The sequence below is a fragment of the Thamnophis elegans genome, chromosome 7 (genome assembly GCF_009769535.1).
Source record: "Thamnophis elegans isolate rThaEle1 chromosome 7, rThaEle1.pri, whole genome shotgun sequence".
NCBI classification, from domain to species: Eukaryota; Metazoa; Chordata; class Lepidosauria; order Squamata; family Colubridae; genus Thamnophis; species Thamnophis elegans.
In genome coordinates, this window is record NC_045547.1 from 48114182 (window position 1) to 48128498 (window position 14317).

General features: G+C 35.6%; 1 protein-coding gene across 2 annotated transcripts in view; it reads right to left on the reverse strand.

Moving 5' to 3' along the window:
- Positions 1-272: 272 nt before the first annotated feature.
- The window catches only part of RAP1B (RAP1B, member of RAS oncogene family), a 29370-nt gene continuing 15325 nt past the window's right edge, over positions 273-14317 (reverse strand). Inside the window, exons 3-8 of one of the 2 annotated variants that reach the window (XM_032220767.1) lie at positions 10981-11049; positions 10503-10559; positions 9134-9274; positions 7253-7396; positions 6051-6166; positions 273-2495 (exon numbers count right to left, since the gene is read on the reverse strand). In XM_032220767.1, coding sequence (XP_032076658.1) covers positions 6080-6166; positions 7253-7396; positions 9134-9274; positions 10503-10559; positions 10981-11049 — 498 coding nt within the window. In that variant the 3' untranslated portion in view covers positions 273-2495; positions 6051-6079. The remainder of the gene's footprint in view (positions 2496-6050; positions 6167-7252; positions 7397-9133; positions 9275-10502; positions 10560-10980; positions 11050-14317) is intronic. The other variant, XM_032220766.1, reaches the window with a different exon arrangement.

The window sequence follows — 14317 nt, forward strand, 5'->3', positions numbered from 1 at the left end:
AGTAATATTTTGAGTTGCCATCTATAAACATGGAAGAGTCAATATATCAGGGAAGTGATGAACCATGTTCTATACCTTACGTTTTGCCCCCTTCCATTCAATTGTATCAGATTCTTGGAGAATGCCTGGACAAGTTCCTTCAGTTTTCTTGTCAAGATTTTTCAGGTTTGCCACTGCCTCTTTCCTAGGGCTCAGAGAAAGTGACTAGTTCAGTCACCTAGTTTGCTTTGTGACTAAGGTAGGACTAGAACTCAGAGTCTCTTTAGTTCTCTCTATCCTGATGCCTTAACCACTGCACTAACTCTGACCCATGTCCTGAGGAAGAAGTCAAAGCACCTGGGATTTGTGGCAAAATTATAAAAGTTGTTCATTTCTATAGAGCTAGATTAAATCTTGTAATTTATAGGTAAGCAATTAAAGTTTTTTCTAAGTGTTTTTATACTGTATAGATTTCTAGCACTGCATCTAAATGTATGCCTGCATGAGTCAAAAAAAGATCAATTTTGTAAAAAAAAAAAAAAAAGCATATAAATAGCCCTATCTATAGAAAGGCAGACCAAGTTACAGAGGAGTGTGATGTTTGCCATGGAAAAAAGTGGATGGATACTAAAACGGATAATCAGAATTCTGATAAACATGAATGTCTTAGAATGACAGATGTGGTATCTTCTTAATCCATTAGTTTCAAAAAAGCCTGGGAGCTAAGGATAGTCCAAGAAAACAAAGCAGTCAGATAAGGCACAAAAGAAACAGTTAAGAGAAACAGAACCTTATCTAGGATGAAAGAAGGGAAATGACTGGAAGGAATGAGAAGCCAAATACAAAGATCTAGTTATGCATTCTCTCCTTTCTGGGGCAAGACAAAATCAACCTATTGTGTTGATTTCTTCAGTGCACCAACCATGGAATATTCACATTTCTCAGTGGATACAGATCAAACTCTGCAGAATTTCTATTGAAACAAATCATAGGTATCTTTAGTAGTACAAAGCCATATCTTAGATATATAGGCAATGGGATATCCTTCAAACATTTACACTACTGTTCCCACAATGTTTCACCATTGCCTATACTGGCTTGTGCTTATGGAGCTGAGATACTAATTGGGGCTACCAATTGGGTCAATGGAAAAAGAGGTTGGAGATGTATAAAACTGACAGGCTCTTTATAGAATAAATTCTGCTATTTGGATAATTTTAACATTTCATTAATGATATTAAAACATTACACAAAACAATCTGTTACAGAACAGGTAGTTGTAATGCAAGCCCTTGCATGGCAATCCAATTTATTGAACTACTGATGCTAAGTCATACAAAATTGCACCACTTTTAATTAAGGCTTTTAGTTTACATTTGGCCACCTCAAAGCAGTTGTAACATTAGGTTGTCAATTTAAATACTGTGGCTCCCTGTTGGATTTTACACACAATCTTTACACCCAAACAATGCATACAAAGCAACAAGGCATTGTTAAATAAATCTGCAAAAAGGTAATTACTGCAACTTAGGCCTTGGGACCAATTACACATGATTAAAATTACTTCCCACATTCACATCCACAGTACTCGTCCACCATTTAATATCTCAACCAAAACGTTACACATGTAAAACAATCACTAACAGGCAAAAGTACTAAACCTGTATATTTGGTATTGCAAATACACTTATGCATGAGCAAGCAAGGGAATTCACAGTGAGAATCTACAGCTGCAGAAGCCCAAAAATGATTTACAAAAAATTGTTAAATCATTAAAAAATTGTTTTAAAATATACACTTCTTGTTGTAGACCCCCACTGTACACACAACTATAAACATTGTTCCCTATGTAAACAAGGAAAAGGAAACATACGATAAAAGGTTGAAAAATCTGGACATTTCCTTCCCAACAGATATTAAAGGCAATGTCTTTAGACAGACATTATACTGAAAGGACTCATTTTAAAGACACTAGTTCACTGTCTCCACAGGTTTTTTTATCCTAAAATTAAAAAACTATATAGCTGTTGTGTTAATCAAAGCGCTTTTGTACAATACAATGATGATCCTGTATTTTTTAAAAAAGTTACAATAAGCTACAAATACCAATGAAGCAAAGTTATCTGGAGTAGTCTATATAGGAGCTCTTTGGACTTTCTTTTATTATGCTAAAATAGTGGTGCTTTTATGATTTACATTATTGTACTCTCCAATAGGAAGTATGGGGTTTGTTGCAGTATACAGTACGGGTTTCATACATGTACAACATTGGTAGATGAACAATGTCTCTCACTGGTAATACTGGATGTAGGCTCTGGTTTTACCAGTTGCATACATTTAGATTATGTATACGTAGAAATCTCTTGTGACACTGGAAAGTGATTAGAATGTGCAAACTGATGTAGCTGTCATCCATTTTATAAGGGTACCACCACAGGAAAGTCCATTTAAGATGTTGGTAGTTTTAATAAAGTTGGAATGCTGGCACTGTTGTAGTCGGCAACAGTTCTTCAGACCTGCAGCAAAGAAAAACAGGGAATTAGCTGCTATATTTACCTACAGCTAAAGAGAACTCCTGCTCTTAAATTGTCAAAAGCATTAGTTTATTTGTGTAACTTGGATTATGTACTATTCTTAATTAATTCAACAACTCAAGCATTTGATCCACAATAGTCATGAACTTGCAGGAGCTTCTTCCAGGCAACAGATTTTATGAAAAAGCGCACTTAAAATGCTTTTTATTTACATTATCCCTTTTATTTAAAATAAGCAGATAGATATTTTACCAGGTCAAAACTGAAGTAATATCGCATTCACCTAGCACTCTATAGGATTCGCTTTGGCCCCCCCTTTTTTTTGTAAACCCCCAAATCTTCTAACATATATCTATATATTCAGGAAGTGAGGATTCCATTCTTCCATTGGCTGGTGGACACCAACTGATAAAAGTTCAAACACCAACTCTACAAATACCAACCTAAGCAAATGAACAGGAAGATGGTAATGAAGCTTATTTAACTAACAGAAGAATAAAAGTGGATAGAACGTAAGCACTTCCAAGTTTAATAGGCCTGGCTAAAGAACTGAACACCAAATGAGAAGATTGTTTTGGGTTGTGCTGTAACGAAGAGCAAACAATTGCTGGTTAAATAAGAAGATATTATTATTTCAAGATAACGTAGCAAGCATGATACAATAATATTTATTCAACTTTGAAAATTTCAGGAGATAATTATAAAACCTACGAATTGTGAGCTGTTTTCAAATATTTAACTGCTAAGTAAAATATGATTTAAAATAAAATGCTGCTCTACTTCAATCAACAAAAATAATTTGTCAAATGAGGCAGGAAGGGGGATTCTTCTCCACATTACAATGCATCTTACATTAGTAATATCTGTTCTAGAGTTTCTTTTGGGGGGGGCGAAACACAGAGAGGAGAGAAAGTACAGTACTTCTGTTCCAGCGAAGTCCACTACTCGTTTTAATTTTTTTACAGCTGCTAAATCTTCTAGTAATAAGAAACAAATCTCATTTTCTGCTCATCTTATTGAAGCCTAATTTCAAAATGGTATTACTCTCATATAAGCAGTCCTCACAAGGGCAAGCAAATTATTTTAGTGAAAATGCTTAATGGTTCCTTGAACTTCAAATAGATGGATTTTTTAAAAGGATGAAATTAAAGAAACAGGCCCAGGAAAATTTCTAAAGTATTTAAATCCAAGTGATTTTACCATTAGAGAGATGTGTAAAATGGAAATAACATCATCATAAGATTCACTGCAAATTATACTTTTTAGTACTATATTTTCACCAAGCTTTAGTATACTTCTAAAGATATTTTGAAGCATTCAAACAGGTAACACATTTTGAAAATTAAGTAATTCTTAGGATGCACTTTATTCATTATGAGCAATAACAATGAACTTATCAATAAAAATGAATTAGAAATTGACATTTTAAACTATTCTAATTATGAAAACAAAACCAGCTTGGTCCCACAATCAAGAAACTCACAGTTTATAAGTATTGCTTGAGGTTTGGTATAACTTTGGTGGAGAGTTCCTTAACAGATTATTCTAACACTAAAATGGAACATTCTGAATATTCAGAGTTTACAACAGGCCTCTTTCCAAACCAGAGTTTCTAGAAGGCTAATCTGTGAGCCAAAACCTTTTGTGGTTATGAGAATATTCTTATTTTGGAGGCTCCTTTATTCACTGTGGAAAACTAGTAGTACCCACAAGATTTCAATGGTCCAGCATTTGGAAAATGGAACAATAATCTGATTTACAGAATACTGAAATGAATTTCAAGACAAGAATATCTTTAAAATCTTGTAGCTCAATGCACTTATTTTGTGCTAGCTTGCCAACGTAAGGAAATAGGACAAGTTGTGAAGGTTCATATAACTTAAATCTACTGAAGTGAGCTTAGCTCACTTAGTGCTGGAATTAGACAATTTTATATACATACATATATATCTATATCTCTATAATATTTCATACTTTAAAGCTGTGATGGCGAACCTTTGGCACGCATGCCACAGGTGGCACGTGGAGCCATCTCTGAGGGCACATGAGCTCTTGCCCTAGGTCAGCTGCAGCGTGCATGAGCACGCCGGCGAGCTGATTTTCACCCTTCAAAAGGCCTCCGAAGGGCTGGGGGAGGGCGTTTTTGCCCTCCCCAGGCTTCAGGAAAGCCTCTAAAACCTGGGGAGGGCAAAAAACGGGCCTATCGGAAGTTCGGAAATGGGCCGCTTCCGGAGGGCCTCTGGGGTGCCAGGGGAAGCTGTTTTTGCCCTTCCCAGACTTCAGAAGGGTGACGGGGGTCATGCACGCATGCACAGGGGGGGAGTGGGGGTGGTGTCATGCATACATTTATGAGAGGCGTGCAGAGGGGATTGAATTATGGGTATGGGCATCCGCGCGCGTGCTATTGCATGCACGTGCACGCTTTCAACACCCGAGCCAAAAAAGGTTAACGGTGATTCGGAGAATGGATCCCAAAACAGATTTTACTTTTCACTATTGTCGATTATTAGATACTAGAATACAAGATGTGCCATCTTGCTAATTCTACGTATTAGTATACATGGTTTGCACAGGTAGCCAAATGTTCAGATTGGATTTAGCATTTTCATCCACCTATCAAGTCTTTCCTAAGGACATGAGATAGGTAGAAGTTCATGTCCGATAAAGTTAGAGGTACCACTGCAGCATAAGCTGTTCTGAGTAAAGTTTCCTTTGGCAATTGACTGATGGTGAATTTGTCAATGCCAGTGGTATTCAAGTGATGCTCCAGTTGTTTTGGAATTGCAATGAAGGTACCTATTATTACAGGTACTACCTTTGCTTTCTTTCACCACTCGACAGTCATTCTATTTCTGGTTTTTGTATTATCTTCTCCAGTTCTTCTCTCTAGTCTGCTATCTCCAGGTACTGCCCTGTCCTCTATCCAGACTTGTTTAATTTTTCTTATCAACAATTGTTACGTCTGGGATATTATGTAGCAGTTGCCTGTCAGTTTGAATTCCAAAGTCCCAGAGCACTTTATCTTCTTTATCTTCTATTACTATCTGTATTTTATGTCCTACCAGTTCTTGCTTGCAAGCAGATGGTATTTTTTTTATAAATCTTCAAATGCCCCATCATTGCTACTTTGTCATGCTGTTATTTGTAATAAGCCTGTGCAATCATCTTGCAGCAACTAAGCAGGTTATTATTATTATTTCAGTTCTCTTTTTAGACAGATATTGGAATGTAATAAGACTTTTATAGCCCAAATACCAAAGCATAATTCTCTATTATTGAAAAACTGCTCCAAGGACCAGCATGGAGTTCTACCAAAGTTCTGCTGCATGAAGGACATTATAATAATTAAAGCTTTTCTTTTATATTTGAATGCGGGACATTTGGATCCAAGATAAACAGTGTATAATTTCCATTTATATATAAGGGATTCATATTATTTAATACTTCAAGAAGAACTTTAAAAATTCAATATAATATTTTATAATTTACCACTAGAAGTAACTTTTATAGTAGGCTATCTTCCACTTGCAATCTTACCTGGCTCAGTGCTACAGTACATACATGTATTAAAGTAACTGACATGATGACTTTTTGCGTGCTTTTCCAGGCACAGGAGTTTTTCTGTTAATTTGTCGCACAAGGTCATAAAAGATCTGTAAAGAAGAATTCATTTCATTTAATATAGAAATTAAATCCTGTTATACATATCTTGTAATGCAGGGCCCCCCAATCCGTGAGCCGCAGTTCTCTACCAGGCTGTGGCCTATTCACATCAGGGCCACGTTAGTGGTAGGTCGGTGTGCGCGCACATAGTCTGACTCATACAAATAGCAGGCACTGGTGCTTGCAGCCCCACTCGTGTGGGTGGTGGTGTTCGCAGCTCACTCACCCAAGTAGTGTGTGTGCATGTCCACAGTTCACAAAAATAAAGCTGTGTGCGCATATGTGTATAAGTGCCTGCGTCTTGCACAAAATCATCCCCTCTTACCCACCCGCATGCCGGGGCACCAAACATGAAAGGTTGGGGAACGCTGTTGTAATGCATTAAACTGGATCATGATTAGCCTTAGCAACAGTCCCATTTCACTTATGTAATATTTTAAAATTTCTGTTATACTGAAGTAGGGACATACTGTCTTCCTCATTTATTCTTCTTATTTGCTATGAAAATATGCTGCAATGCACCACTTGCAGAACTATGAAGTCCTATGTGCTGCACAAGAAGGGAATAAACCTACTACAAAATTATATAGCTCTATATTACGATGATACTTATTTGAGAAATTTTCAAGATATTTAGTTATCAATTGTATGTCTTTTCAAATATTCCTCCCAGTTAAAGCAGACTGGGCAAAAGTGATTCATTCATTCATTCATAAACGCAGGCTGCGTCATAACCCCAAGTCTTAATTTTAAAATTCTAAAACCATGATATTAAATAATATCTACTTCATCGTGCTATTTATTCAGAATTCCCAGTCTTCACTTAAGTACTACTAAAATTAATGATTAACATAGCTCACTAAATTAACCACCATTTTGAAACAAAAATGTCTTACATTTAAAATTAGAAAGGAATATATGGCCATTCTGTAAGCTGCCTTGAGTCGCCATGGGCGAATAGGTGGCAATATAAATTCAATAAACAAACAAACAAACAAACATTGACAAATACTGTTAATGAAGAAGAAGTGTGCCTTGGACAAATAAAAATATTATAAATACTTTATTCTCTTTACCTCATTAACATTTATCTTTGATTTTGCAGAAGATTCTAAAAATGCACAATTATTCCACTGCCTTGCTAAATTTTGTCCTTGTTCCTTTCCCACAACTCGTTCATCTTCCAAGTCGCACTTATTGCCAACCAGAATCATTGGAACCTAAAATGACAAAACAATGTACATGTATTAAAATGATACATGATTTACTGAATGGCTATTAGAAATTGGGCATTATAAAAGCAATTAAATATATTTTAAAAATAAATTATTTGAAAATTAAATGGTAAAGGTTCTTGAACTATCACAGTGATGCTCACAGTAATGACAATAAAAGTTATCTCTTATTTTTCTTTCAATGAAGTTGAAAAGTTTTCATAAGAAAATTGTGTTTTCAATTTTCTTGATTTTAATGTAGTTTATGTAAACTCAAATTTATTCAGCAACCATTTTGCATGTAATCAGAGATGTAGAAAAATAAACATACATACAGGGTTTCGAAACTACTTACACAACTCAGGATGATTATGAAGGGATTGCAAGGAAAGGAATACCAAGAAACATTGATGGAGTGGATGAGATTCTCAAAATAGATTAGAATTATAAAGAACAAAATTATGAATAAATGCTCATGCTGGAAGGAAGGATAGAAAATTGTAGTGAAACATTTGAATGAGGTATAAAATACAATATTTCCTTTTCTTATTTGATGCTTTTAATTTCTTACTATTTGTTTCTCATTTCCTGTGCTTTGCATATGGGTATGTATGCATGCATGTAAGGTACCTACTTCGCCAAATTACAAGTCAAAGATATTACAGAACTTTCCACTGAAGTTTTCAAGTTTTAGATTTTGTTTTCTGTTATTATGGTAATTAATGTTCCAGAAAGATGCATTTGTTCAATGAATGGTATTACAGAAAAATGCAATTTGTTACAATTATTCCATTTTTATGTATATTCTAGGCTATTTTAGCCATTTTAAGATTCATTTGAAATTTCTAATGCAATGTAATTTTAAAACATTTGTAATATCTTTCTGAAAAGAATGATTATATGGAGAAGGTTTTAATAACCCAGCATATAATTTCTGGTAACCTGCTGACACCAAAGTTGAAACTACCTTCAAACTAAAACAGGTAGCAATCAGCAGTTTCGAGTGTCCCATTGTTTATCTATGTTACACCATTGCTGTGCAAACTGTACTGACTTCTAGTTGCTTTCTGAGTACAATTCAAGGTGCATCTTTAAAGCATCACATGGCACAAGATCACTGCCTCTCCCTGAGGATGCCCACTCCAACAAGTTAGATAGGGTGAGAATGCTCAGGTCTCTTCCTTGATAAGCTGGTTATGTGGTGGGCTCTAAGGTACCTATTTCCTATAACTGCTCCTACTTTCAAATAGCCTCCCATTCAAGAACTGGACAGGGCACTACACTTTTAATTTTCTTGAATGCCTTGAAGACCTTGTTTTACCCCAAGCATTAGGTTAGATGAGGATGAACCAGTGAGTAGGGTGTATGGGTTATCAGTTATAATGGCACAATGTTTTATTAATCGTGTTATGAGCCAATAAGATTACTGAATGAGACTGTTATAAGATGTCTTATAAATAATAGATAAGACATTAAATAAAATAGAATACCAGCTAATAGCCCGAATCTGCAAGAATAAAGTCAGAAAAACTAAGGTTCAGAATGAACTAAGACTTGCAACAAATGCCAAATATAGCTTTAAAAGTTTATTTCCACATATAGAAAACAAGAAAAAAGTCAAGAAAACAATCAGTCTACTAATGGGAGAAATCAGCAAGGTGACAGGTAGCAGGGAAAAAAGGCACCTACTTAATATATTCTTTACATCCATCTTCTTGCAAAAGGGAAAAAAACGTTACTTACATCATCAGTGTCTTTGACTCGAAGAATTTGTTCTCGTAGATCCTGCAAATCATTAAATGTGGATTGTGCTGTGATGGAATAAACTAAAGCAAATCCTTGACCATTTTTCATGTAGAGGTCTCTCATTGCTGTAAATTGTTCCTATAATACAAAGAGAAATGGAGAATTCAAAACTGGCCTGTATTTTCCTTTTATATCAATATTATAAACATAAGCAACTATTGTTTAAATACAGATAACTTTTTACAGGTATTCCTTGTCTTATAACCTTTCATTTAGTGACTGTTCAAAGTTACAACAACTGAAAAGGTAACTTATCACCATTTTTCACACTTACCATTGCGCCCTCCCATGATAAAAAATTGTATGCTTGGCAACTGATTCATATTTATGATGACTACAGTGTCCCGGGGTCATGTGTATCAACACTGCACTGTAAAGCATAGGCATTCCAGGAAGCCCTAGGCCTGCAGCATGAAAGGCAGTTGCCCTAGCCCTGCAGGATGAAGCATAGTCACCCAGGAGTGTGGGGCAAAGCTGCAGCTGCCCTAGAAAGTTCCAGCCCAGGTCCTTAGCATGAAGAGAAGTTGTCCCAGGAAACCCTAGCAGCATGGTACAAAGCTGTAATTGCCTCAGGAAGCCCCAGTCTGGCACTGTAGTGCAAAGTTTCACATATCCCAGATGACCTTCACTGTCTCTTCTTCCTCCTGCTGCTGATGATATGCGATTGGCCTGGCTCTTAGTGAATCACCTGCTGGCTGCACCAGGCCTTCTTCCTGAGGCTGCACCTACCCCTTGTTCAAACTGCACATGGCCTTTCTTTCAAATCATTCAACTTTTGAATGCTTTTTCTTCAAAGATAATTATTTCTTAAGAATGTATTATAAAATGGTGAAATGACATTAAATGAACTTCAGTTGCCTAACTAGGTAGAAACAATAGCAAATTTAACATCATGCTATGCTGTACATAGATAACACTTATATTAAGCTGTTGCCAGTGTACCAAGGATTTCTCCAATTCCTTGAACCAGTCTGGGAATCATGACTGATGGAAAGGATAGTAATCAAATGCTAACATACTATGTAATATCTGAACTCTTTTTAAATGGGTACCAAATATCAAAATTCTAGTACAACTGAAATTTTAAATGGCAATCCAATCACCTTTCTAAACTGAAAACATAGCTTACACCTCATATTTTCTCTTTCCTCTTGAAATTAGTCTTATTTTACAGGAATGTTATTTGTATGCTTGTAACTAAATAACAGCGATAAAAATAATTTGTGATTTCTTAAGCAACATGCTATTTGAAATCAGAAATACCATTTTATTTCATAAAGTTGTACAGTAGCTTCATTTTACATACCGTTCCTGCTGTGTCTAGGATTTCAAGCATACATTGTTGTGCATCTACTTCAACTTGCTGTCAAAAGAACAGAAGCAAAGTTTTACTGAAGCATAAATAGTTAATTGACTTTATTAAATATATCCACAATGCAAGGAGGTTTGCTCTTGGCATGTTCAAAAAAGTTGGCAAACTGTTAAAGGATAAAGGTTTATGTAATATGACAGCAAAATTACTGCTACTGAAATCAAATCCATTCATCTTGTTGCAGATTTTCTTATTCTTTTTTCTTATACTTTGTCCAGCATTATGAATTTCTAATAGCAGTTTCCTAGTTTTTCTTGAACTCCCATTTCTTTACACCCAATTCTTTCAATCAAAAGCCTTTGAACTCCACATACATCTTTATTACTCCATCATGCTTTCTTCTTTGAAGTGCTAAGACTATTTTTTTAATATTAAGTACTAAGTAAATTTATAATTTAAAAAATGCACATACCTTTCTGTAGGAATCTTCTATCGTTGGATCATATTTTTCAACAAATATTCCTTGAACGAACTGTACAGTCTACAATAAAAGGCAGGGTGTACATAGATACACAGAGTTTATTTGAATTTTTTTTAACAATACCTCAAAGACTGGAAAGTTCATAAAAATTTCAGGACAAATAAAGCCCTACATTACTGTAAGTTCTTTTAAGCAGTTGCCTTAGAACACTGGGTCACTAATTTAAACTCATACTGAATTATGAGCAATGCTTTAAAGGACTCAGCTTTAAATAATTTGTCCTGCTAAAATCATCTTTATTACAATATTTCTATTTAAATTCAGGCAATATCAAAGTTCACACCTACAAATTATAAAATGAACACATTCAAAAAGAAACTGAAACCATATTCTTTATTCAAGCATTGTAAAAAAGGAAGAAAATCTAAGCAAATGTTAATATTTAAATAGGTGAAAAAAATCAGAATTTCAGTTATATCATTTATGCTTTTACCCCATACACATCTAAGTCAGATGAATTTCCAGTGTTGCAGTTGTTTGTACATTCAGTTTTACAAGTGTTCACTATGACATATGGTAGATATAAAAAGTCTACACCTCCTGTTAAAGCCACCATTTATTCAAAACTGTCATAATTTCAGTCAATGAATGGTCATTAAACAAGAAGTACATGGTTATAGAGGTTGTTATAGAATATACAGTGGTTATAGAAGATCTATATGTCCCTGTAAAAATGCCAAGTTTTTGAGATGTAAAAAAATCAGACCAAGTTAAATCACTTCAGAATTTTTTCCACCTTTAATGTAACTTGAAGCTGTACAATTCAATTGAAAAATAAACTGAATATTTTAGGGGTTAAAATAAGCATCAAAAACATACAATAATATGGTTGCATGTGTGCACACCCTCATATAAGAATGTGCTGTGTTCAGCATTAACCAATCACATTCAAACTGATGTTACATACTACTCAGTATACATTTGCCATCAATTAAAATGACTGTGATTAAGCCCATATAAAGTTCAGCTATTGTAGTGACATTTACAGCCAAAGCCATGGTCTGCAAAGAACTCAGAAAACATCAAAGGGATCTCATTATTGGAAGGTATCAGTCACGAGAAGGGTACAAAAAAACTTCTAGGGCATTGGATATATCATGGAACACAATGAAGACAATCATCATCAAGTGAAGAAAATATGGCACAACAGTGACATTATCAAGAACTGGATGTCCTTCTAAAAACTAGAAGAAAATAGGTCTCAGGGGTTGCCTACATCATCATTAAAGTACCGTATTTTTCGAAGTATAAGACGCACCTTTTTCCCTCAAAAAAAGAGGCTGAAGATCTGGATGCATCCTATACACTGAATTTTTTGCCTCCCGAAACTCCGCCTCCTTCATCAAAATGGTGGTGCATAGCTTTTAGAAAGCTTTCAGAGACCTCCTGGGGGCTGTGGAGGGCAGAAATGAGCAAAAAGTGGAGGGCAGAAAGGAGCGAAAAATGGCCCATTTTTTGACACACACCCCAGCCCCCAGCAGCACTCTATAAGCTTCCTAAAGGCTATCCATGCCCTTTTTTTGACAAAAAACGGGCCCATATTTGTGAAAAACAGGCCATTTTTTGCTCATCTCCCCCCCCCCCCCGAGCACTCAACAAGCCTCCTAAGGGCTATTCATGCCCTTTTTTTGGGGGGGGGAGGGTCCGTTTTCATGAAAAATAGGCTGTTTTTGGGCGGTCTGCAGAGTGCAAAAACTTTTTAAAAAATTTTTTATCTTCAAAACCTTGCTGTGTCTTATACTCTGGTGCGTCTTCGTGACCCAACAAAACCGTGGCGCTAAAACTGCAACGTCATCAACGCAACGTCATCAACGCGACGACAACAGCGTGACGACAGAAGCGTGATTTAAGTTAAGGTAAGGGTTAGGTTTAGGGTAAGGTTTACAGTGCGCTTCTGTTGCTGCGCTGTTGTCGGCGCGCTTCAGCGCTCATTCGTCACCGCGCTTTAGAACTCGTGGTTTTGTCACCGCAGTTTAGTCGGGCGCGCTTTTGTCAGTCGCCCTTTTGTCGGTGAACCGTGCGTCTTATACTCCAAAAAATACAGTAGTTGCAGGAATTTCTGCGTATATACTACATGTGACAACAATCTCCTGTATTCTTCGTATGTCTGAGCTGTGAGATAGAGTGGCAAGATGGAAGCCTTTTCTTACAAAGAAAAACATCCAAGCCCAGATACGTTTGTCTGACAAACCAATGTGGGAAAGCGTATTATGGTTTGATGAGACCAAGGTTGAACATTTTGGTCATTAATTGCAAAAAATGTTTGCTGCAAAAACGAGACTACACATCACTAAAAGTATACCATAGGGAAATATGGTAGTGGCAGCATTATGCTTTGGGTCTGTTTTTTTTTCAGCTGAAACTGAGGCTTTAGTCAAGGTGAAAAGAATTTGTCAAATATCAGGGAATTTTGACACAAAACCTTCAGACCTCTGCTAAAATCCTGAAGAGGAATTTCACCTATAAACATGATCACCAAAGCATACCTCCAAATCAACAAAAAAAATGGTTTCATCAGAAGATCAAGGTTTTGGAATGGTCCAGCCAGAGACTGGACCTATATCCAATTGAAAATCTGTGGGGTGACCTGAAGAGAGCTGTGCACAGGAAATGCCTTTTCAATCTGAGTGGTTTGTAAGGAAAAGATTCCCAAGGCAAGATGTGCTATGCTGATAGGCTCCTACTCCAAAAAACAGAATGCTGTCATAGAATCAAAAGGTACTTCAACAAGTCATTAGCTGGGCATTCTTAAAACAATCACATTATTGTTTGGTATTTTATTGTTATTTCCCCCCTAAAAGATTACAGTTTGTTTTTTTAAATAAAAGTTGAAAAATATCTAAAGTGATTTAACTTGGTCTGATTTTTTTACATCTCACATACATGATATCTTTTTTATTATAATAATTCCATCTTTCATTAAACAGTGTGTCATCTGGGTACAAATATATTTGTGCAGTAATAATCAAAATTTACCACAATATTCATTACATTAATATTAATTCTCTGATTTTACAATACTAATATTGAACATAATAAACATATTCACTTCTCCCTCTTAACGTATCTCCTAATAAAAATGTAATAGTAGTATTAAACATTATAATCCTCAGGCGTAAAAATAATGATAATCATAGTGTTTGCGTCTCTCTCTTAACATTTTCTATATTTTATTAAACTTTTTTATTTCCCTATTTTTAAGTTCCATTTTTATTTTCCAACCATTGATAAAATAATTCACACGTCGTGTAGTATTCAGTTTGTTCTT